Source organism: Eschrichtius robustus, chromosome 5, assembly GCF_028021215.1.
Source record: "Eschrichtius robustus isolate mEscRob2 chromosome 5, mEscRob2.pri, whole genome shotgun sequence".
NCBI classification, from domain to species: Eukaryota; Metazoa; Chordata; class Mammalia; order Artiodactyla; family Eschrichtiidae; genus Eschrichtius; species Eschrichtius robustus.
This window is the reverse complement of record NC_090828.1, coordinates 6,825,740-6,850,815: the sequence shown is the minus strand read 5'-3', so window position 1 is coordinate 6,850,815 and position 25,076 is coordinate 6,825,740. Positions and strand designations below refer to the sequence as shown.

Sequence of the window (25,076 nt, the reverse complement as noted above, 5' to 3'; positions counted from 1 at the left end):
TTTGCATTGTACCTCCCCTCCCTGCCTCACCTCTCCCTCCCGGGAGCCGCCGCAGGCCTGGTGCTCCTCCACGGCCCTGTCCAGCTTCTTCCTGGCTTTCTCCTCTGCCTCCTGCTACTTACCCGCTCTCTGTTTTACAAGGTGTCAGTCTCATTTTGGGCATTTACTTCCTTGGCTGAGTTTCTAGAAAAGTTTGGGATTTTGTTGTCAGATTTCCCATTTAAGGCCTCCTCTGCCACCGGTCAGGAAATGATCGGCCGTCACGGGTCATCATGGTCGAGTCATGGTCTTGTCGGCCCTCTGGGCCGAACCTGGGCTTGCGTTCCAGCGAGGTGACTCACAGGCTGCCGCTCTTTGGTCTGACGCGTGCCGTGTCTCCCTCTAGTATCCGGGAAATAGCGCAGTCCCACCGAGACGTGGAGCAGGAGCTCGCCCACGCCGTCAACGCCAGCTCCAAGTCCATGGACCGAGTGTACGGCAGGCCCAGGACCACAGAGGTGCCTGCGCTTTTCCGCTCTTTCTCCTGTGGACCCCTTTCGCCCTCGGGCCGTCTCCATGGTGTCTGTTCTGGTTCCTCTCAGGGGCTGAGCTGCAGCTTCGTGCTGGAGATGGTGAATAACGTCAGAGCTCTGCGCAGCGAGACGGAGCTGCTGCTGGCGGGGAAGCTGGCCCTGGTGAGCTGGGGGGGGCCGCTTGCTGTGCGCACAGAGGGCAGCCCGTCTCAGCCCAGGATCCCCGGCCTTGAGAATTCTAGGCCCCCCATCGGAGGGGCCTCAGAGGCCATCTGAGCTGACGGTGTGGCGATGCTCAAACCCTCCGGCCCCATCTCGCCACGTCATCTCCAAGGTGTCCGAGACTGGCGGACCGGGACCTCCTGTGTCGTAGACAGCGCTCTGCCCCAGACCCCCCAGGTGTGCGGCCACCGCCACGGCCAGGCTGGCCAGCCTTTTCCCCGCCCCCAGAGTCGGCCGCCCTTCCTCGCTCAGCCCTGCAAACCTGGTTGATGAGTCAGCCCTGCGGAGGCGTGCGGCTGGAGCTGGATTGAATCGCAGAAGCCAGCACAGGGCAGACCCGAGAGAGCGCCTGGCCGACCTCCTTGTTTTAAAAAACGAGGATGTGGAAGGTCACGGAGGGGAAGGCACTGGAGAACCCCCCTAAGAGTCCAGTTCCACACTCTCTGCTCTCATTCCAAAATACCGCGCTGTCCTGACACGTTCCAGCTGCTGCCTCCGCGGCCCCACCATGCTTCCTGCGCTCTGGTGCAGGCAGGCTGCTCCCCCGCTTCCGAGAGAGGGTCCCGAGGAAACCAGAGCAGATGACCCGTCAGCCCTGCTGGTGCGATTTTCAGACGAGCTTGGTCTGCCCCATCATTTACGAGAGCAGAGTTTAATTCTCTCACCCGACACTACTTACGAGGGGAGGTTCTGAGTCTGGCCCTTAAGTGGCGTTCTGTGACTCAGGTTCCTTGCAAGTTTTTAGAACTCTCTCTGAGAGCAGCCCATCCCCTGGGGCAGACCTCCCGTCTGCGTGGGGCTCTGCCACGGCCCCAGCTTCTCCCTGCCGGTCACCAGCTGTGTCTCTTCCCTCCCTGCCTGGAGCAGCAGTTGGACCCCCCTCAGAAGGAGCGGCTCACGGCTGCCCTCGTCGAGATGGGCCAGCAGCTCAGGAAGCTGGCGGACACCCCCTGGCTGTGCCAGCCCGTGGAGCCTGGTGAGGAAGAGGTATGTGGGTCACAGGGCTTCAGCGCGGCGTCCCTGGACACAGGGGCGCTCCCTTCGGTGCCTGAACTCACGTGCTCTGTCCAGCTTTGGGATTAAGATGGTGTTGGTCCTGCAGCCCCTCATCTGGCCTCCCATGCTTCTCTTTTAAGATGCCTTCAAGGCACAGAGATGAACTTCGGCAGGTGGGAAGGAATTGGGAATTGCTGTTAAGAATGACCCTTCGTGACTGGGGCACAAGTTGCCCTTGGCAACAGAACTGCGGGGCTGTCCAGGACATAGGTGGAAAGAAGGCTGAGCCCAGCCCCACTATTTGCCCCCAGTGTGGAGGCACATCGGTTAGCTAAACAGCAACTTCTTGGGAGTTTGTTGTTGACAAGGGCAGAGTTGCTGTGTTCAACTCACAGTCACGCTTTTCTGTTGTGCGTATTTAGAGACCCCAGCTTGCGCAGGTCTTATAGCTGGGACAACAGATGGGACCCTGGGCATATGCGCCCCAGGGGTAGTGTCTCCTGAAGCAGGAGAGGCAGGAAGAAGGCCCTGGAGATGCGCTTGTTTGGTGGTTGGTTTTTGCGGGCAGCACCTGGAGAGAGGCAAACCCTAGATGGCCTTCCTCTCAAGGGTGGAACAGAGGTGGGCCAGGAGAAAAGTTCACCAGGTAAAGAACTGCTAGACACATTAGGCGCCCCTGCTGCCGGCTCGACTGTTAGGACCCATGGGCAGCAATAGGGCAAGGGGACAGGGGGCCGGCAGTCCAGAGCTCTTCTTGAACATGCAGGCGTTTGTTGACAAATGTGAACCCCGCATGGAAAACTGACTCAGAGGCCTTCCAGCCAAGAAACAAAACTCAGCAACTGAAGAATGAGGACATTTTGGTTCAGAGGGCCAGGCCAAGCTCATCAAAATTTGTAGTTAATTATAAATATAAAAATTTCATTTAAAGAAAATTACTAAGATAATAATACGTAAAATATTCAACAAATGTAGCAGTAACCTAGGCCTGTGATTCCAGATTATGTTTTCAAAGCCTGTGAAGTGTGGGCAGTGCAGTGGGGAGACAGGGAAGAGGACATGGACAGGAGTGAGGGCACATTAAATCCCTCCTCTTACGGTGGAGGAAGGTTAATGAAAGTTCTTGACTTTGATAATTAGAGAAAGGTAGAGTTAATTATGTTTTAAAAACTTAAACGTAGTTTTAAAGGTTGCTTCTAGTAAAATTGAAAAGGTGTATGTCTTTTTGAATCACCACAAAAGACACAAGCAAAATGTAGTCTGTATCGTAAAAGAAAATAAAAGAAGTAGTAACGGTGGAGCTAACAGCATAAAAATAAGAAAACAGAAAATAATATAACTGCTCCTCTTAAAAGCAAATTATTCTTAGATTGTGTTAAAAAAAAAAAAAAAGAAATCTAACCAAATACTAGTCACAGGAGCCCAGTTTTCTCTTCCATACCCTCAATAAAAAATTGTGACCCAGAAAGATTAAAAATAAAACAATTTCAAGAAAACGCAATAAAAAATCCGAAGTAACAATGTAAAAATAGAATTGCATACCTAAGGCAGTAAATGATAGAGGATCACTTTATATTGGTAAAAGATAATAACCGTATCATTATACTATATACTGTATAATTCTGAGATAAACTTATGATGGTTATAATAATGATAAAATCTTGTCCTAATACAGCATTTAAATGAGTTAAACTATGTATTTCCCAATATGTGAGATTTTTTTCTAATAGGTTTTTTGTTATTGAGTTTTAACTTAATTTCACTGTGTTCAAAGGCAGTTGTTTGTATGTTACCAGTCCTCTGAAATCTGTTGAAACTTACTTAATGGCCCGAAAGGTGGTCAGTTTTTATAAATGTACCTTATATCCAGTTGTAATTATTTACATCATTAAGTCCTTACTTTGTTTTTTATTTTTGTGTCTTCTTGATCTGTCAGTTACTGTTGAACTCCCTGACCGTGAATGTAGATGTCTCAATTTATCCTTGCGGTTTTGTGTATATTTGCTGTATGTATTTTGAGGCTATGTTATTGAGTGCCTACAAGTTTTATCATTATATAAAGGCCTTTATTAATTCTTTTTGTTTTCAAGTCCACTTGCTTGGTATATTCTTTTTCATACTTTCACTTTCACGCTTTATTTGGAGTGTCGCTCTTATAAATAGCACTGCTAAATTTTGGGTTTTTATTCAGTACTCTGTGTTTTGACTGGAGAGTTCAGTCTATTTACATTTATTATGATTATGATATTTAGATATATTTTTACCATATTTTGTGCTTTCTGTTTGTCCCATTTTTTTGTTTCTTTTCGTTTCTCCTTTTTGATTGATGAGTCTCTCCTTCTTCCCACACAATTCTGTTTGTCCCCTCTACTAGTTTGGAAATATGTACTCTTCTGTTCTTTCAGTGGTTACCCCCAAAATTTTAATCTTAATTTACATGCATAAAATACGTAAAGCTACAACTTCTTGAAATGATAGAAAGTGTCAGAAACCCAATTTTGTAGTGTGAGCTATCCCTATCAGTCCGTGATTAATCATGTAAAACAAACTGTCACAACATCTGAACAAAGCAAGTTGATAGAATACGTATATGTAGAATATATATATAAGTATATATCATGCTTCTCTATAGAGAGAATTTTATACTCTGCAAAGAGGGGATATGCTTTCTTTTCTGTTGCCCATAGGACATTTTGAAAATCTGATCGTTTTCTAAACTAGGACTACTACTGATGGTATGAAACTCTCTGTTATCATTGCAGAAATTGAGAGGAAGAGTTTAGAAACTTTTAAGCACTTGAGAGGGAAACTTTCTTTATGTTGAAAATAATAAATTTTTTTTAATAAATTTATTTATTTATTCATTTATTTTTGGCTGCGTTGGGTCTTCGTTGCTGTGCGCGGGCTTTCTCTGGTTGCAGCGAGCGGGGGCTGCTCTTTGTTGTGGTGCGCGGGCTTCTCACCAGGGTGGCTTCTCTTGTTTCAGAGCATGGGCTCTAGGCGCGCACGGGCTTCGGTAGTTGTGGCACGTGGGCTCAGTAGTTGTGGCTCGTGGGCTCTAGAGCGCAGGCTCAGTAGGTGTGGCGCACGGGCTTAGTTGCTCCGCGGCATGTGGGAATCTTCCCAGACCAGGGCTGGAACCTGTGTCCCCTGCGTTGGCAGGCGGATTCTTAACCACTGCGCCACCAGGGAAGTCCCAATAAAAAACTGAGGTTTGTATTTTGTATGCCTTTTGGGGGTTTCATTTTTCTAGTAATTTGTCTTACTTTCTTTCACTGAAGTACCAGCCCACTGTGGAATGGGAATTTTTAAAGCTGGTTCTTTTCCAGGGGTAGTTTGAGCAGCACAGCTCTAGGCCACAAGGAAACCTCAGATACTAACTCAGAACAGAAATTGTGCCAACTGTAAACCATGGCCCCTGTGCTCCCAGCATGCTGCTCTGCACAGGTGGGTAGCTTCTGCCTCCATGCAGATTCTTCAGTGAAGACAGGGAGGGCAACGATTTTCTTCAGTTCATGGGCAGGGTAGCAGCTGCTGCGGTGGGAGGCTCACAGCCTGGTGCCCAGTTGCAGGGTAACCAAGCACCTCAGTTTATTTGGGACTGTCAGGTCTTAGTACTAAAAGCCCATGCCACAGGGATTGTGTGGCTCTAAAGCTTTAAGCCTAAAAGTGTTTTCAGAACAACTATCACCAAATGCCATGCAGCCATCATGGAAACAAACACAGAGCACCACGAGTCCTCCCTGGATGGCTGACCTGAATGCTGCCTGCCTCATGAACCCTCTAAGCCACGTCTAGAGTGGCCCTGGTTTCCAGGGTTCCTAGATGTGGGCTGCTGAGACAGAGCAGATGTTAGTTCTTGCAGTAGTAGGTGGGAAATAGTACCGATGGCACCTGAGGTTTAGTTGCAAAACCAGAAACCCTCTGGAGCCAGCTGGGGTGGTGTTACTGCAGGCATTCACCCGATGGGGCCTGAGGCCAGAAACTGAGGGCCAGGGGTCCCGGGAGTGAAGGGAAAACCACGCTGGCTCCTGGGCTCCTGGCTTCTCCAGCCAACTCCGCTGGTGCCTTCCAGCTCAGTGCTGCCACCCTCTGGGACTCTGGCTCGTCCCCCCCATGCAAGGGACCAGGAGGAGGTGAAGTGTGAAGGGCAAAGGGAACCTTGGAGGGGGAGGCACCATATTTCTACTGGCATAAAAATAGGAAAATCATTTATTTGAAAGGAAAAAAAGTGATAGGTCTTTGAGCTGGTTCTTTGAAAGGAAAGTAAAAAAAAACCATCCTCTGGCACATGTAATCCGGGGCGGCGGCGGCGGTGGGGGGGGGGAACGAACAAAATGAAGTGATAAGGGGAATATAACAACAGATATGAGAATTAATCAAGTTATAGCATATACAAAGAAATGACAATGAATCTTACAATCTTGATGAAACTGTTGATTTTTCAGAAAAAATTTAAATTACACAAATTGAAATCTCAAAGATATTTTAAAAGGAATAGTCACAGAACAACTTGAAAAAATAAATTTTACTTCCAAAGGGAAAATGTCAAGGAATATATAATTTCCATATATAAGAAAGTGTCAAAGCTGGAAAAAGATGGACTTTGTCCCAGTTCATTTTTTAAAATTGTGGTAGAAAAACACAATTTACCATCTTTGTCATTTTTAAGTGTATAGTTCAAGTAGTGTTGAGTATATTCACATTGTTAGGAAACAGATCTCCAGAACTTTAAACATTTCATTTTTAAAAAACCAGCACATTGGATTCCAGACTTCAGTATTATCAGTAGATCCCTTTAAGTTATTTCTTTAAATCAAATAGTTGATGAAAGAAGTTCTTTATAAAAGAATTCTAGCTGGAGCCTGTAGGATTAAAGCGCCATTTTGTGTCCCTGGGGACACGAGATTGATAGAATTAGCAGCTCTGGACCACCCGGGGAGTGGGGAGGCAGGGAGACACCCGTCAGAGCCAGAGCGCGAGTTGTCCTGCAGGGCAGACGCCTGGTCTCTCTACAGGTGACCCCGAGGAGGAGAGACTGAGCCACAAGAGTTGGGTGTCCCCTGTGAACCCCGTCAGGGTCCTGATTCAAAGGTTTGCTCCAAAGGTTTATCCACACATATCCAGCTGTGAGGATAGACCTTTGGAGCAGTCGGGGAGATCTGATACAAATGGATTCATGAGAGCCAAATGAATTCTTGTTAGTGGTATCTGGTGTGATAAGGTGCCAGAGTATGTTTTCAAAAGAGTATTCTTAGAGTTGCATACTGAAGTACTTATGGGTGGAGTAATTTGATGTCTGAAATCTGCTTTTAAAAGGCCGAGGAGATTAAATAAGATAACAGGTCGATAATCAGCCACATTCTACTAGTCTCCCCGTCTTACCAGTGGAAGAAAATACGCATATTGAAAAAGTTAGAAGTAAATTTACAGCTCATGTTTGCATTGAAGAAAGAAGTTGTAGAGTCAGGAATCGGATTTCGTGCGGATTCTGGAGAGTATGCCTCACACATGGCCGCCTGCAGGCGGCGCTGAGGGGCGAGGAGCTGCTCGTCTTGGGGCAGGAGAGCCCGTGACTGTGGTGACCGCCCGGGAGGTAGAGTTCTTGCGTGGAGCAGCTGTGCTAGAATGGGTGCTTGATAGTTTTGCCAAGAACAAGACATCTGTAAAAACAAGTTTCTGCATTACGCACAGTCATTGACTAGAAAATGTCATTGTAAGAGGTCTCTTTCCACGAAGATGACCGTGCAGGGGCGTGATGAAGATGCAGGGTCACGACAGACTGGGTGTGGAGATGCTTAGTATTTCCAGGCTCTAGGTTGGGTGCAATCCCAGTGAAAATGCCGGTGGAGTTTTTTTAGTGCGACCCGATGTCCCCGTCAGATCTGAAAGTGTGTCATAAAGCTGCGCAGTCCTAACTGTGCCGGTCGCCGTGGGGATGTAGGTAGACAGGGCCCAGGGGCAGAATCCAGGCCGGCGGGGCCAGGAAGAAAGTGGCACACCTGAAAAATAAGGAAATTACGCTTTCTTTATTTGTGAATAGGTTTATACACATTATCAGAACAGGTACGTGTTTGTGTGTGCACAAAATGCTTTACTGGCGGAGACCCCTGCCCTAGCTTCTGTGAGAATCAACAGAGAAGGTCTGCAGACCCGTGGGGAAGGGGCAGTGATGGCTCCGCCGTGCCCTGGACTGCTCTGTGGGGAGGTGGCCACCGAGCAGGGACCCTGTCCCCGTGTCCCTCTTACTCCCTTCCCTCCTTGATTCTGCCTCAGGGAGCAGATGGCAAGGAAACAGTGCAAAGCGCAGGAAAAGCTTTATTTAGAAAGATACTCGTGATACTGATAGTCAAAGCCCGCCAGTGCAGCGCTGGAAGAGTGGCTAATAACTTACCAATCTTGATATAATGGTCCTGATACTTAAATAATCTAGAGAGAGCTTTCTAGTCACATGAGAAGTAAACACTATAAAATGAAAAAAATAGAATATGAAAATAGATACTTAACACTGTGAAACCGCTTTTTAAAGGCATTAAAAATCAGCAATAAAGACTAAAAGTCAAGGAAAAGCCCGGGAATAAGAGTATCAGGAACGACGACGTGTCTTCCTAGCTCCGTGCCTGTGTGGTCGAGGAGCGGCTGAGGTCTTGGTGAACCGGGGTCTGACTCTCACTGTTTCTCGTTTGCCCCACAGAACGTGATGCTGGATCTTTCCAAGCGCAGCCGCAGCGGTAAATTCCGCCTGGTGACCAAGTTTAAGAAGGAGAAGAATAACAAGAACAGAGAAGCTCGCAGCAGCCTGGGAGCCCCGGGTACCTGCCCTCTCCTGTTCTCCTGGCCGCCCGGGCTGTGCGGGGCCCAGGCTCTGCTTTCTCCCTGGCCTCGTGCTCGTCCCCGTCGTCCCGGGGCCACGGCCTCCGGTCATGCCCTGCGCCGACTCGTCTGTGGCTACAGAACCGCACCCCGGCTTTCCCGCTCCACGTGGGAGGCTCACCGGTGTCACGCCCTGCCCTGAACTTGCTCCCGGTGCAGATTCTGGGTGACAGACAGGCCACCGAGCCGCCTGCCTGCGCTAGATTGGGGCGCGAGGTGGGGAGGAGACAGCAGAGGTGACAAGACAGAGACACAGCTCACACTCCGGCCACACGTTGGCCCCCTGTGCCTGCTTCCTCTGCGGGGCTGCTCGTCCCCCATTAATCAGTTCATTGATCAAGGCCCCTGCGCCGGGAACCTGGGCTGCCAGTGGCCCTGGGCCGTGAAATCAATAGAAAATGGCACTAAAGGATGTTTCTCCTCTGGGTCGGTAAACTGGGGCTTTAGAATCTCCATTCAAAGTGTCGGCCCTGAGCACAGCTGCCCCCAGGCTCTCAGGTGCTGGGCGGCCCCAAGCCTGGATTTGGGGATGGCATTTGCTGCCAGTAAGGGTAGCTCCCTTTGATTTTTCTTCTTCGCATGTTTGTCCAGAAATTGGGTTTCTTTGAATGATGGTGGCTCTGACTCCACGGAATCTCTGCATATGTTTCCCTTCCCGCTGTGGGCTGGAAGTGAAATGGACCCCTCTAGAAGGGAGAGGGAAGCTGACCTCAGCCGCAGTCAGACCCATGTGTCCCTCCTGGGACAGAAGGCTGCCGGTGACCTGGCAGGAAAGGACACCAGCTTGTGCGGCAGCTCACGCCCCCGAGGGCGGGCAGCTCCCCTCCTCTTTCTGCACAGCCTGGGGCGGCACCTGGGGCTGGGTGGTGGGTGCCTGCCTGCTTGCTGGGGCGTCTCGGGCGCGGGCCGCCGCCTGCTTGGCGCTGGGCTCTGGGCACTCATCGCACTCGTGCTTTTCCGTCTCCGACAGTTCACCTCTGGGGCACAGAGGAGGTTGCTGCCTGGCTGGAGCACCTCAGTCTCTGTGAGTATAAGGACATCTTCACGCGGCACGACATCCGGGGCTCAGAGCTCCTGCACCTGGAGCGGAGGGACCTTAAGGTACTTCCGCAGCGTCTCCTGGGAAGGCGCGCCTGCGCTCCCCGCGGCTCCCCTGTCCCCTCCCTCTGACCTGGCCGTGTCCCAGCGTCAGTAGTCTCCTCACCGTTCTTCTCAGGCCTTTGTGCGCGACCCGGGGTGACGACCTGGGGGTGATGCGCGGTGGCTCCCAGACGCGATGTCTCACCTGCCGCGGCCAAAGCCCGAGCAGACCCCGTGGGCAGCCTCGCTCTCTCAGCCTAATTGGACAGTGAACCACGTTAGCGTTAAAAACCCTTTGGGGAATGCAGCCCTCCGCTAGCCGAGCTGAAGCGTTCTCTGTGATGACAGCCATCCGGGTGAAGGGGACCCAGCGGACGGGGTTCCTTCCCCAGCTGGCCGCTTTTCGGCTCCCGCAGTGGCCACGCTCGCCCGTCTCCCTCCCCTCGGGAGGACGCGGGGCGGCCTGACCTGGGGCTCCCGGAGCCTGGCTCTCTGTGCCGCTCAGGCCGCGTCCCGAGAGGCTGAGAGGCCGCCGAGGGCGAGGGCGTCGGGACGGTGGCGCCCTCGGGTCGCCTGCCTCGCTCGCTCGTCTGTGTCTTGCTCCGTGTGCCCTTGACGACTCCCGTCAGGGACCGGGACGTGGCGGGCGGCGTCTCCGGCCGCGTCCCCCGTTGTCGCTTTCACCCTCACTCGTGTTCGGACGCGGGCGGCGGCGCGCCGGGGCCGCCCCCCCACCCCCCACCCCGCCCCGCCACCACCCGGGCCTGAGCGCTGTCCTCTCCTTGCAGGACCTCGGCGTGACCAAGGTGGGCCACATGAAGAGGATCCTGTGTGGCATCAAGGAGCTGAGCCGCAGCACCCCTGCCGCCGAGGCCTAGCCTCCGCCCTCTGGGCCTGCGTCCCCCGCGCCTCCCGCGACTGAGCCGGCCCGGCGCCGCTCATGGTGCTACTCCCGCCGCTCCGACCCGACCCGGCCCGGCGGCCCGGCTTCCGGGTCCCGACCCGCAACACAGCTACCTTCCAGCCGCCGCCGCCGCCGCCCCCGCCCCCGCCCCCGCCCCGGGCCTGGGCCCTCCGCGTGCCCTCCGCGTGCCCTCCGCGGCGCAGCGTGGGGCACCGTCTCCCGCCCCGCCGGCGCGCTGCGTCCCCGCGCTTCCGAGTCCCCTGGTGTGAGCGGGCCTGGCTGCCTTCCGTCCCGCCGGTTCAGTTTGACACGAAGGCGACGCTGGCTCCCCCTTAAGCCCAGCAGATGGTAGTTAGGGTCCGGGGCTGACGAGCTCGCGCCCCGTCCGTCTCGGTCCCTGGACCGCGGGCGCGGGGTCCGCTCTGTGCCCAGGACGCCTGGCCTGTCGTCTCCCCGCGGACAGAGGCTGGTCCGTGTTTCTGTGTGGAGGAAGCTTCCCGGGCTGCCGGGGGCGTCAGGGGCCGCCCAGAGTTTCTCACCCCGGGGCGACTTCTCGCCTCGAGCCGCCAGGTCGGCGTCCCTCCGCGGGGAGGAAGCTGAGCCGGGACCGGCCCCGGCGGCACCCCGGGCCTCGCCGCCGGGGACCTGGCCCTTTTCTCCCCTTCTGCCTCCCGGGGGCTGTGCGCCGCCGTCCCGAGGGGCCCGTGGGGCGCGCGGCGGAGCAGCGTTGAGCTGCCGCTCGCTTCGCACACGCGCTGCCGGCTCCCCGCCCGCCGCGCAGTCGGCCGCTGCCTCCGGCCGGCGGGGGCTCCCCTGGCGGGCCTCCCGGCGCTGAGCTCGGCCGAGGCCCTGCCCCAGGCCAGCTTGTCCCCGCGGGCGGGGTGGCCGCGCTCTGCACGTGCGCTCAGCCGCCCCTCGGAGGTGAGACCCGGCGGTTGTGTGTCACTCTCCGCCCCGAGGTTCCCGCCCATCAGAGCCGCTGCCGCCGCTGCGGGTGGAGGGAGGTGGAGGAAACCCAGTCGCCACAAGTCCCTGGGTTTCAAAGTAGAACAGGCTGGCCCGGCCCGCGGTGCCAGACGCCGTCTGCTCTGTTGCTTCGGGCGGGGGCACCCCGGGCTCTGAGGCCCTCAGGGCCGACGCACAGCTGGGGACTCGGCGGAGGAGGGCGCACGCGGGGCGCGGTGGCCGGTGCTCGGAGGCCACCGCAGCCCTCAGCGCCCTCCCGCGGGAAAGCCTTAGGCTTAGGTCAAGCGTGGTGTTTAAAGGTAACGTCGTCGGTGATTAGAGCGACACTGTTTACGTGAAACCACTTTCTGAGGATAGTAAGTTAGAGCGAGTGGCATAAACACGAGCGTTGCGCGAAGCCGCGTCTGCAGGGCGGCGTCCCACGCGCGTTGTGGTGCGTGTTGGTGCGCGTGGGGCTGCCCTCCGGGCCCCCGGCCCTCCGTGCGGCTGGACGGCTGTCCCTCGGGGCCCCGCGGTCTCACGGTCCTGTCAGTGTAGAGGGAGGGAGGAGGGAGGAGGGATCCCTGGAGTCTTGGAGAAAAGGTTTTGTGCCCTCTGGTGGGGCTTCCCCCATATTTATGATCTTAATTTATACAGCGCCCACCGTGGAAGCAAACGCCTCCTGTATCGCTATGTACATATCCACATCTGGGGTTGTAAATACGTTGTTCTGTGTATAAATAAAACAAGCCTGTTTTTGATCTTACACTGTCGGGTTTCTTGTTATCGTTCCTTGTGCTTGGACGTAAGATGTCGTTGCCAGAAATCTTCCCGAACTGGGTTCAGAATTACGTTTTTCAGCCGCTCTAAAAGCAGGTTGAATTGGCGATGGCTGAAAAGCAAAGTGGGAAGAATGCCATTGTATTATTTAGGGTGTAGGTTCTAGGATCTGTTGAATTAAAAATTCAGCAACCTTGGGGCCGGGTAGCACCAAGGTTCTCAGGCTTAATCACATGCAGCTTCAGCCCAACCTACTGAGGGCCGCGTCGTTTTAGCTAATATCCTAATCTCCTAAGTCTTTAACATGTAACTGCAAACCGGAGCTCTTCTACTTACCTCTCTGTTTAATCATAGTACCTTTATTATACAAGGGAGCTGCCTCTCCAAGCTCAAGGTCACTTTAATCATCCCCCGGTTTCCTGGGGTGAGGGATGGGGGCTGGGATCACGGAGTCGAAAACCAGGCTGGCAGGGTACCATAGGGCTGTGTGGGCTTTGGATGTGTATGTAGGTTGCCTCCCCAGAAGCTTCCTTCTCCCTCCTCCCATGCTTAGTAGAGCCCCATTTTTGTCCTGGTGTGCATGCTTCTCCCAGCCGGCCATCCAGGATCAGGCCTCATGCTTGCAGGAGAACTGCCACTGTTCCAGGGAGCACATCGAAACATGACCACGCCCAGGCTAAGGTGTGGGTGTATAGGGGGTTGTCTCTTCTGCGTCTCTTTTTAAGGTAAAAGGAAACCTTTCAGAAAGTCTGGCTTCCACTGACCTCCCCTAATGTCTCATCGTCTAGAATTGTATCACACACTCATGACTGAACCGGTGGGTGCAGAGGGAACGGGGCTATGCCAGTGATGGCTGATCACGGTGCTGCTGGCCTAACACATTTCTGTTACTTTATGCCAGGTGCCGGCTTAAGGACTTTGCACATCCTAACTCACCTGTTCCTTAGCAATCCTACCAGGTGGGTATCTGCATTTTTTTTTTTAAAGATTGATTGATTGATTGATTGATTGATTGATTGCTATGTTGGGTCTTCGTTTCTGTGCGAGGGCTTTCTCTAGTTGCGGCAAGCGGGGGCCACTCTTCATCGCGGTGCGCGGGCCTCTCACTATCGCGGCCTCTCTTGTTGCGGAGCACAGGCTCCAGACGCGCAGGCTCAGTAGTTGTGGCTCACGGGCCTAGTTGCTCCGCGGCATGTGGGATGTTCCCAGACTAGGGCTCGAACCCGTGTCCCCTGCATTAGCAGGCAGATTCTCAACCACTGCGCCACCAGGGAAGCCCTGGGTATCTGCGTTTTACAGATGAGGACACAGGCTCAGAGAGGTTCACAACTTGTCCCAGCAGCATGTGGCAGGGACGGGAGTCACGGGGCAGTTGGGTACCAGAGATCACACCTCGAGGGCCGTGCTGGTCCTGTGTCCCAGGCCTGACACCAATCCCAGCCCACGCTGACAGGTGAGGGAATGGCCTAAGTCACACGCAGGCATCCTGGCCTGGGAGCCTGTGGTCCCTCTCACACTGGGATGGCAGCTGTGACCGCGCTGGCCGCCCAGCCCAGGTGCCGGCCTCGGAGCAGTGTCTGGTTGCCAGTTTTGATCACAGAAGCCTAATAAGCAGGTTGTAAAACTCGCAGAGGAAAACCCGCCAGCTGGGGACCTGAAGGCTTTCTCGCTCGTGCCGTGGACGGAAGCAGATCCACCAAAAGCCTGCTGAGCTGCGCTTTCCGGGAAGTCATGTTGCCAGCCGGGCCCCACGCTGAGAACAAAATTGCCTGTGGTCCCAGGTCTCCAGGACGTGCGCACGCAGGAGGAAAGTGCCCCAGCGTGGTCGCTGCCAGGCGCACCCCCGGGGCCGGGCGGGCCTCCGCGGCGCCCGGCAGGGTGGCTGTGCAGCGCCCGTCACCGTGGAGGCCGTGACCGCTCGGGGTGGCCTCGACTTCCAGAAGGGCCGTGGTTTCGTGGTCCCCACCCCCTCGGTACGCTGGTTCCAAGTCGAACCACTCATGTCATTGAGCTGCTGCTGGCCGTCGGGCCCAACCCAGACCCCAGGCTGCAGGCAGGAGCCGGTGGGCGTGAGGGCCCGGCCCCTGGGCTGTGGGAGTTGGGGCTGCTGATAGGAAGGTGGGGGGCCCCGCAGAGCCTCCCCAGGGACTAGAGCCGCCTTCTCCCCGGTGGGGGGAGAAGCCGCGGGCGCGTCAGGTCTGCTCAAGGCAGCCTGAGCCAGGACGCAGGCAACGGGCCCCTGGTGGGCGCTGGAGACGTCTCTTCCTTTAACTAGCGTGTGTCGCTTTCATGGCTTCACCCTCCTCTCTGCAGTGCGGTGCCTTCCCAGAACGTACACACACCCGCGGTGATTGGCCAAGCCTTTTACTGACGGGGCAGGACTGAGCACGGAAGGCGAGGCTGCTGCGTCTCCCGTCCAGCCGGCTGAGGGGCCCAGGACTCGGCCCTTCACAGCCAAGCCTGTCCCAGAGGGAAGCCGACCTCTCCGAGCCAGGATTCTGGATTATCAGGGACTCCTTCTTGGGCCCCGCCTCCCCTTTTTGCCAGGAAAGTGTCCCAGTTGAGTAAATATGTTTTCTGTAACACAAGCACCCCTGCCAGTTCTATTTTCCTAGAAGGAAAAGAGAACCAGACCACTTCCAGTTTCTTCAAATACGGTTATTCCCACGAGTCTTGAGTTTATTTAAAACGAAAACACAGTTCTGTTATTTCTACAGCAGTACTGAAGTGGTATGTCTAAACATAAACCCCAGCGACTTAGCATCTGAAGTTCGCTTGGGAAAAAGGCCAGGAGAACATGAAGCAGTCAGCGCACAGAGACGGGAGGTTACAAATTGAACAGTTTATTTTTTCTTTAACAAACTCTTACAGTTCTCTCCCTGGAGCCCCACTCCATCCCCGAACTGGAAGGAAGGAGGGGAGCAAGCCGACAAGCAGAGACCACCCGAGGCCCCGGCCGCTCACCGCGGACACCGTGCCGCGCCTCGACCCCTGCCTGTCGTGGTAGGTGACGCCCAGCGAGGCCGCTGGCTTCTCAGAAGCCAGGCTTTTCAGTTAGTGCATTAATGTTTTATTACAGTGGAATGAAGGGGCGCACCAAGGAGCCCACACTTCGGCCTCGTCACTGCCCGCCAGGTGCGTCTGGAGAGTCTGGACCCCACGTGTGCGTCTCCTGAGACAGAGTTAGTGTTTGAGAGGCCGGAAGCACTCGCCAAAGTCCAACTTAAAACACGACTGCTTCAATACAAATTAGCACATAATTCGCGAGCCACCCATTTCAGACGCACACACAGAGACCAGAGTTTCTAGCGGTGGTGTTGACACTGTGTGGAAGGAGGGAGGACAGAGGAAGGAAGAGCAGGGCCGCTCGTTCCACTCGCGGTCAGGCTCTGTGGGAGAGCAGCACGGCTGGAGCAACGTTCACTCGATTCCTTAAGCCGGTGGTGCGGGCCGCGACCTGGTCCCCATTTGCCATTTCCTTTCCATCCCTTACATTTAAGAGCTATTTTAATAGCATCAGTGGTAAAAAGGCTGATGAAAAACTGTGAAATCAAGAAGATAACCGTACTTAGCAAGAGAGTCGCTATGAAGCATCACTGAGGTATAAGAAAGTAAAGAATTTATTTTATCTTCTCAGGAATTCCTGCTTCCGACTGAGTTAGCTTGAGAAAGTGAATCAGCCCGGTGTCCTAAGTCCCTCAGCTCAGTTAACACAGACGCGACGTATCTGTCGTAAATACCACTTACATCTTTTAAATGTGATAGCCAGCTACGCCGCATTAAGAAGACTCTTGGTTCACATTTTCTTTTTTTCCCATTTTAATCAAGGCTCCTCCGGACTGTCCCCTCAGCCCTTTCCAGGCTTGGCTGCCATGACCCTGCCTCCCCATCAGGCTCCCAGAAGGAAGAGGCCCCAGCGGGAATGTTCTGACCACAGACAGCACGGGCCGGACCCCACCTCATGCTGCCCCCTCTCCAGCGGCACCCGACCCCGTCGGTCTCCTCATCCCGGAAAGGGAGGTAACGCTTCAGAACCAGTTCCAACTCAGACCAAGGGGGAAACGTGCCGTTTGGGGACCAGAAAGCAGACTCCTGTTTATGTCACGGCGTGAGCCTGGCCAGCCCATCGCTGTGAGCCGAGCTGTCAGAGCCTGGGCGGCTACAGATACCAAAGGAGTCACCTGAACAGCGTGACAGAGAGAGTGGGGCGGGTGTACTTTAGAGGGCAGGTGTGCAGGGATGCGCCACGTGCCACGTCACCCACGCCTGCAGTTAATGCAGAACTGGTCGATTTCTGTATAAAGATGGTGGCGGGGCTCGAGGGTGGCGCGAGGGTGTCGGCCGGTTGGCATCTGTGGCGCGGCCAGGTCCGTGCCAGCCCGGGGGGACGCGCCACGGAGCCGGGTGACAAGCGCACTCGCCTGGCCTGCGGTGGAGCGCCCCCTTTGCTCGTGACAAAGCAGGGCCTTGAGTCCGTGTCCGCACCGGGCAGAAACCAGGAAACGGGCCAGGACCTGCAGCAGGAGCGTGGAGGCCCTGTGCTATCTGAAGCTCCCGACGTGGATGGAGAGAGAAGCTTCTGGTCCACGGGGGCGGGCGGGCGTCTCTGCACCAGAGGGGACGTCGCCGCTCCGCACACGAAGGGCTTCCTGGCTGCGGGGACACAGAGGCCGTCACGGGGTCACATCCCAGACGCCAAGGGCCCCACCCGGTCGAGGAGCGACTCCACACCTCATTCCAACTTTCAGGGTCAAGTCAGGGCGGGCCGCAGAGATGCACTTGGCAGTCTGGGCAGCATTTCCACACTGCTCCCTCAGGGGCCTCCGTGTACCCCTCCCCGGGGCGCACTCCCACGCCCTCCCCACAGAACGGTTCAGCCTCGGGCCTTTTCCCAGCTGCTGAGGGAAGGTGTCTCAGAGCAGCGCAGTCTTTCCTGCTTCACCTTCCCAATCCAAGCGTGACCTTCACAGATGCTCACGTCTGAAACGCCAGCTCCGTACATGGTTACAGGGTCACACACCTGGGGGACACCGCCTCCACCCCGGCCCTCGCTTCCCTGTCCTGCAGGCCAGGCGGAGGGCATGTCTTCTTGCTGCCGTCACAACGCCTGACACTTGGTACCCAAGCTATGGAAGGTGGGAGGAGAGGAAGGCTGAGGTGAGCAGGGCCTGGCCCAGGCAGGCAGAGAGGAGAGGCCACCAAGCCAGAAGCAATTAGAACGGGGACAGGACACGAGACCTCAGGAGACTGCAAGTGGGGACAGATTAGGACGGCCACCCACACCCCTGGTGTGGCCTGCGGGGGGATGACTATGTGGACCACGGTGGTGGAAGCCAGGTCCAGGCACGTGGAGTTGGAAGTATCAGCATTGGTGGAAGGTTCCAGTAGATTCTGATAGGTGTACGTGGTCTGGAGGCCAGGAGAGAGCTGGGCTGTGTACGGAAGAGGAAGGAGCGGGCCCACCCAAGGTGCAGTGGCTCGGGCAGAGCAGAGGGGAAGATGGACGGGGAGGGAGCTCCCTCCAAGGGGAGGGTCGTTTGGGCTAGCAGCCTGGCTGACTGCCTGGAGGGGACGGAGGGGGTGGAGAGCGATGGGAGGCGACAGCTGCAGCAGGGTCAGGACGCGCGAACCCTGGACACGCAAGGGTGGGTGTCTGAAGGAAGAGACCCAGGGATGGCGGAGGCCGAGTGTGGGGAGATGGGAGGCCGACTGAAGGAACAGGGCCCCCAGAGGAGGGAGAACGAGACCCGGAGCTCGGGGAGGGGCCTCCTCCTCGCAGTGAGCTGCGCCCAGGTTTCTCCTGCACGGTCCCCAGGAAGCCACTCTAGGAGGTGATGGAGAGAAGGTGGGCAAGTGCAGGCAGGGAGGAGGGTTCCGCTGTTTCTTTCCACACCTCAGTCAGGAGCTTTCCAGCGAAAGCAGTGGAATCTGTCACGCAGGCGAGGACCCTCACTTACTTACCTTTTCTTTTTCCCCAGAGCGAACTCTTTCTGTTTTTCTCTTCCAATGTCATCTCTGACTGTACTGAAATCATCATCATCTTCAACCAGGAGATTCTGCATTTCAAAATAATTAATGAGCCATGTTTTCAGACATCTTTTTAGTCTACATTTAAGAGAGATGGGTGTAAAACAATCACCTAAATTGACAAAAGGGGATATCCAAATTTACATAAACCAGATTAGTAACTGATACGAAACATTCTAGCTCTTGATGAAAACAAAGTGAGCCTAGTGAGGCGGGGTTACCGTTCACGGCTCCCCGAGTGAGCGGGCAAGGGGCCCCGAGAGAGCCGAGGCCCAGGCACAGGCCGCCTACCGGCCTGCAACCCTGCCGTCTGCGTCCCCTGCGCCTCCCCAGCTGCGCCCTGAGCTTCTGGGCTTCCTGGCATCTCCCCAGAGCCACCCCGGTGCTTTACAAGGAGCAGGCGCTCCCTCGGCCTTCCCAGGACTCACAGTCGGTCAGAGACTGTGATTCACCGTAGACCCCGCTGCTCCCACAGGCCGGTCTCCGTCAGCATCCACCGGCCAAAACGCTAACCCTGAGAACACGTGCCCGGGAGGAAAGTGTATCACAACACGGCAATTCTGAGGCCTGCCAGACCCCCCGCGTTAGGGACCCCGGGGTTACTGGCCGTGTTCCCAAGTGCGGATCTGGGAGAGTTAATGCTGATTACGGGGGTGGTGGCCCTTCTGCGTCTGACACGTCAGCTGAAGGGCTGCAGGAGGGCTTCGCTGCTTCTCCACTCTCAGGTGGGAAAAACGCTGTGACAAAGATGATAATCTCTATTCCAATAAATGGTGCATGATAAATAGTATAATTTTAGTTCCAATGATACATATGATGTGCTTTATAAAACTGTGAAACATCACAAAATCAGAGAAAATACAGAGACCCTGGGACAGACGCCCACGTTCTCGGGGGGCAGGAGGCGGGCGCGGCGGCCCCTGTCCACGGGCCCCCATCACACAACCCCCCGGCCTCCTTTTCTTCAGCTCAAGATGGCACGACTTTCTACGGTTGTTATGAGGAAAAACTGAATTAAATGTATATACATGGACGGCAAATACAAAATGCTCAGTGAGAGCTACCTATTAATAGTATTAACCTTTTACCATATTTGCTTCATTTTTAGTTTTCAAGGAAGAAGCACAGTCTGTTGATGCCCCTCCCCTCACTAGAGGTAAGTGCTCCGCTGACTTCGGCGTGATTGTTCCCATTTTTGTCTTCACTACACAGGAACATGACTCCCAGCAATCCTCAGCATTTTACCTGGTTTTACACTTTCTATAAATGATTGTTCTGTGACTTTTTCTTTTTCAACACTAAATAATTGGATGCATGTTCACATTGACATCTGTAGCGCTGGTTTATCTGTTGTATCTGCTGTGTTCTCTACCACCGTATCAATACTTCTTTTTCCCATTTTATGTATTCCCTTTCTAAGGGTAATTTTGGTTCTTTCCAATCTATGCTATTACAAATCAAAGAGCCCTTCAATGCACATTTCTGTACATCTCCCCATACACATGGGTGTTTCTAGGATTTATATCTAAAGTAGAATTACCTGGCTGCATCGTATGGGGCACCCTTACTACGGCCAACTGCTGTCTACTTGGCCCTCTTCCTGGTGCTGCACGGGAGACCCGAGAGTCTGGCCCAGCAGCTCCCGGCTTTATTTTGCAGGTCCCTGGTTACTGGGAAGCTATCTTTTCATCTGCTTTCTGGCCATTTCGTTTTCTGGGAATTGCCGGGCGTTACCCAATAGGGGAGAGATGGGCAAAGATTATTCTTTCGTAACTGATTTGTAGAAGTACTTTACGTATTCCGGATAATAATCCTTGTTGGTCATATCCTTGTAGGTATCTTTTCCTATTTGTGGCCTGTTTTCTCATTTTGTACGGTCTCCTTTGATGAAAGGAAGGTTTTACTTTTAACGTGCAGTCGTCCCTCAGTATTCACAGGGGACTGGTTCCAGGAGTTGCCACAGAAACCAAACTCCTGGGGTGCTCAAGTCCAGAGCGGGCCTCCGTATCTGAGGTTCCACACCTGTGGATTCAACCAACTGTAGATCACGTAGTACTGTATGTATTTATTGAAAAAAAAAATCTGCATGTAACTGGACCCACGCAGTTCAAACCCGTGTTGTTCAAGGGTCAACTGTAGTCAAATTTATTGATCCTTTCCTTTAAGAAATCCTTCTTGAACTAAGTCATAAAAAATTTTCTCTTATCTTCTTTTCTTCTAATGGTTGAAATGCTTTTCACATTTAAGTCTTCATGCTGATTGACTGTTATATAGGTATGAGCAGAGGTGGATACAGATTTTATTGGGCCCGAAGCTTACACAAATTTGGCGACCCTCTTTATGAAAATGAAATAAAAATTATGACCGTAACTACTGAATAATCCATTTGTAATGTTGCCCTCAAATACCTGTCAAGTTTCCCTATATGGGTGATTCTGTTTTGAGGCTCTATTTCAATTCTTCCCCTGCCCCTAAGCTAAATGGTCACCACAGATGTGTAATCAGTCTGAATTCTTGGTACGGCAATACCCCGATCTTGTTCTTTAAAAATATCTTAGCTCTCTGGCCCTTTGCTCTTCCACATGAATTTATTCACTTTAATCTAATCTACATGGTTTGTCACTGGGGTAGATGTGGGGAAAACTGATATTTTTACTGTCGTGAGGCTTCCCTTCCAAGAACATGATATGATTCTGTATCTAACTGAAGCATTAATGCCTCTCACTATTTTTGTAATACTCTCCAAAAAGGGCTTGTAAGTCTTTCTGTTGGGTGTATCCCCAGGTACCCTGTAATTTTACGTACGTTGATCTTACAACCTTTTGAACTCTCTTAAACAGAGATGATGCTTTGACTGTAGAAAAACTAAGAACAGTTCTGTATTTTCCTTTCAGAATTTCTTTTACCTGTCTTTCAATTTTTGTTTATTTGCTTTTCTTCGTTGGGTGGAAGTTCATATTACATTGGTCCCATTCTTTAGTACAATGTTTAGAACAGAAGTGGTGATTAAGGGAATACTTATTCCTTAATATAAAAAATTATTTAAGTCAAGAATCAAATTATTAATAAATCAATAATTTAATATTAATAAATTATTAATTCTTAAATTAAGGATTTAAATCATTCACCCTTAATACAAAAAATATTATTATATGACAACAAAGTAGGTTTGTCCAAGGAATGCAAGGATGGTTCGGTGTTGAGAACATGTTTACGTAATAACACTACATTACCAGATTGAAGAAGAAAAACGATATGGCTAATTAAACAGATGCAGAAAAAGCACAGAATAAAATTTAATATTAAAAAAAATTTCATATTAAAAATCCAGTGCTCATTCATGATTTAAAAAAAAAGAACTTAGAGTAAACTAGGAATGGAAGGAAATGTCTTAACCTAATACAGGTACCTACATAAAACCTACAGCAACACACTTAGTGATAAAACTTCAGAACATTTTCATTCAAGTCAGACCCAAAATTAAGGTTTTGGTATTGAGGTTCTACTGGCCTCATAAAATGAGTTCTCTGGGGGCTTCCCTGGTGGCGCAGTGGTTAAGAATCCGCCTGCCAATGCTGGGGACACGGGTCCGATCCCTGGTCCGGGAAGATCCCACATGCCGCGGAGCAACTAAGCCCGTGCGCCACAACTACTGAGCCTGCGCTCCAGAGCCCGCGAGCCACAACTACTGAGCCCACATGCCACAACTACTGGAGCCCGCGCGCCTAGAGCCCACGCTCCGCAACGAGAAGCCACCACAATGAGAAGCCCGCACACCACAACGAAGAGTAGCCCCCACTCGCCACAACTAGAGAAAGCCCGCACGCAGCAACGAAGACCCAGCGCAGCCAATCAATAAATAAATAAATTTTATTTATTTATTTTTTAAAAAGTGAGTTGTCTGCTTTCCCTCTTTTTTCCCCCCACTTTCTGAAACAATTTATATAAAATGGGATTGTCTATGCCTTGAAGATTTGATAAAACTTCTCTATAAAATTGATTCTGGTGTTTTGTCAAAGTGGTAAGTTTACTGTTAAAAACTTACCTTAATGCCAATAGTATCTCCATCTTTCAAGTGATAAGGCGCCCCCTGCAAATTATCTTGCTTTTTCTTCTTTTTCCTCTTGGTAATTTGCTGGTTCTACAGAAAAATTAAGTATCTTGAATAAAGAAAACTCAATCTCAAATTCTGACTAAATTCCCTGTCTGTGGAAAACTGCAGTTAATTATTCACTATGCCAGTGAGGCCCGATTTCCCTGAGGAAGCCCCACAACTTTACCCAGCTAGGTACTGGAAGCCACTCAAACTTTTCAGGAAGGTATTTGGCAATTTCAATTTTCTCCACAGGAAGAGAATAGAAATCGGCCACTCGGTGCCTCAGGGAGCCGGCCGTCCAGCCTCGGGCAGTGTCCCACACCAAGTCCACAGGCAAGGCATATGCCCTCTTGCCAGGGAGGCGCATCTGTGTCCTCAGCAGCACATGCTGGGGGCTGCATCAGAAAACAGTCAAATGTCAGATTTGCAACAAAATGGGAAACATGCAGTAACTACGGCAGGTGTGAACAGCAAAGGTGCTCCTCTGACTCTTGTTTTTTTTTTTTAATAAGGAGAGATTTCCCCCTAAACCCTGAATGCTAGTGGGAAACCTTTACTTTGATTTCCTTCAATCCTGACCCAGAATGGAGGTAAGCTCCCATTCTGAGTCCACAGCAGAGTCCCTGGGGAGGCAGCAGGCAAGGCTGAAGGTGGAAGAAGAAGTTCCTCAGTGGGGCACGGAGGGAAGAGGACTGGAGACAGAGCTGAAAGGGCTGGCAGGGCTATCCCGGTGATGAAAGGGAAGAGGGGTTTCCCGCTACGGCGACTTCCTAGGAAATGCTGATTTCAGAACCAGAATCTGTGAAGCTGGCAGAAAACTTAGCCAGGGAGAAGAAACTGAGGGCTTATAGTTAGGAAGAGAAGATGATGGGAGTAGTTGTAAGAGCAAAGGAAACCTTTGCAGGAGATGAGCACAGATAAGAGGTCCTTGAAGGAAGAGAAAGAGGAGAAACATTCAGAAAGGTCGGAAAGAAATTTAGACGTATGGAGATTATTTTAGATAGGACGTGAAATAAAAACTACAGGTAAGAATTGGAAGGTGGAGAGGAGAAACGAAAACTTTAAGGATGGTGAGGACAATGAACGATTTTAATGCTGTATTTCTATTATACTGGTGTTTTTATCTAAAGAAAGGGTAACACAATTGGAGGAAACAGGCAACGCAGGGAGAGCGAGGGCCCAGTGAATTAGGAGATTGGACTGAAAGCGGGGGACTGTGGTCAAGAAGGAATTTTTGAGAGGGTGTAGGTGTTGTTGAGGTCAGTGAGCAGAGCTGAGGTCCCAGAGCATACAAAGTGTGGTCAATGGAGATGCAGGAGTTGCCAAGGAAGTGACAGGGTCCTCACTGAGGGAGGGCAAGAGTGCTCTGGAGGTCAGTCGAGGACAGAAGCGCGGATGGGGAAGGGGGTCTAAGTAAGTGCACAGCACGGTCTTCAAAAGGACACTTCTCACGACAAACATGACAGAGGGTCAATTTATATTATGTAATATAATATATTCTATATTATAGAAAGAGCTCACACAAATTAGACTTTTTTCTAAGACCCCATAAAAAACAGGCGAAATATATGAAACAATTCACTCACTCACAAAATACAAATGGTTTACAAGCCTTTGAACAAATGCCCTAATCTTACTAGCAATCAAAGCATTGAAGCAAATGAGACAAGATAACCATTTTTCATTTATCAATTTAGCAAACATTTAAACAATGACAACATTCAATGGTGGTTCGATGGTGAGGTGAAATAAATACTTAGAAACACAGCTTGTGGAAACATAATGGTATTAACTTACCTGGAAAGGAATTTAACAAATAAGAGGTTTAAAATGTCCATACCATTTGATCCAGAAATTCCCCTCCAGGAAACTACTCCTAGTAATACAATTTGCGTTAAGAATGCATTTTTATAAAACAGTGGGATTAAATGAAGGTCACACGGTTGAAAGAGTAGAGTTGTTATACAACAGGAGGGCAACAAGAATCATCGTGTCACATCAGGTAAAAGGAATCTTAATATTTGGTGTTACTGATAAAAATGTCTGATAAAAGAATGTCCTATAATGAAAAAAAGAATAGGTGGGTTTGAATGTGGACAACTTTGGGGTGCTTCTTTATTCCATAAATAATTATTGACTATGACAAAGGCACTGTCCTAGGTGTTGGGGATGCAGCAGTGACCAAAAAACAGTGCTCGCTCTCACAAAACTTCCACTCCAGTAGTGGGAGACAGATAGTAACTGACAATTCAATAAGTGTATGTCAGGTGATATTAGGATGAAACAAGTAGGACAAGGGGCACAGCAGGTCAGGTGTTACTATCAATCGGTTTGACAACAGACTGTCTGCAGGCACTGATAAGAGCTTGGGATGAGCATCTTCCTTATACTTCAAGATCATTATGGGTTCAACATGCATTGGGACTTACTGAAAAATTCTGTTTTTATGGAAAAATGAGTTCTAAAATCTAGACACCAGACATACAAACACATTTCTAGAACACAATCTGTTTTAAGTTGCCAGACTCCTTAGAAGCAGTGAAAAAAACTTTAAAAATTTAACACCTTAATCGATAGTAAAGAAACTATCCATTGGGATCAGACAAGTGTATAATTTTGTATGTGTAGTAGGACATCTTAC

The 25,076-nt window shown here is 51.8% G+C and overlaps 2 protein-coding genes across 3 annotated transcripts in view; one reads left to right on the top strand and one right to left on the bottom strand.

The window, feature by feature from the left end:
- The window catches only part of DGKD (diacylglycerol kinase delta), a 107,997-nt gene extending 95,699 nt beyond the window's left edge, over window positions 1–12,298 (top strand). Inside the window, exons 25-30 of the mRNA XM_068544197.1 lie at window positions 386–497; window positions 582–674; window positions 1,602–1,721; window positions 8,425–8,542; window positions 9,574–9,704; window positions 10,472–12,298. Of these exons, the coding sequence (XP_068400298.1) occupies window positions 386–497; window positions 582–674; window positions 1,602–1,721; window positions 8,425–8,542; window positions 9,574–9,704; window positions 10,472–10,561 (664 nt within the window). The 3' untranslated portion in view covers window positions 10,562–12,298. The remainder of the gene's footprint in view (window positions 1–385; window positions 498–581; window positions 675–1,601; window positions 1,722–8,424; window positions 8,543–9,573; window positions 9,705–10,471) is intronic.
- Window positions 12,299–15,139: 2,841 nt separating this feature from the next.
- USP40 (ubiquitin specific peptidase 40) overlaps window positions 15,140–25,076 on the bottom strand; it is a 92,907-nt gene continuing 82,970 nt past the window's right edge. For both annotated transcript variants that reach the window (XM_068544196.1, XM_068544194.1), the window contains exons 29-32: window positions 22,620–22,830; window positions 22,385–22,480; window positions 18,274–18,368; window positions 15,140–16,965 (exon numbers count right to left, since the gene is read on the bottom strand). In XM_068544196.1, the coding sequence (XP_068400297.1) occupies window positions 16,854–16,965; window positions 18,274–18,368; window positions 22,385–22,480; window positions 22,620–22,830 (514 nt within the window). In that variant the 3' untranslated portion in view covers window positions 15,140–16,853. The remainder of the gene's footprint in view (window positions 16,966–18,273; window positions 18,369–22,384; window positions 22,481–22,619; window positions 22,831–25,076) is intronic.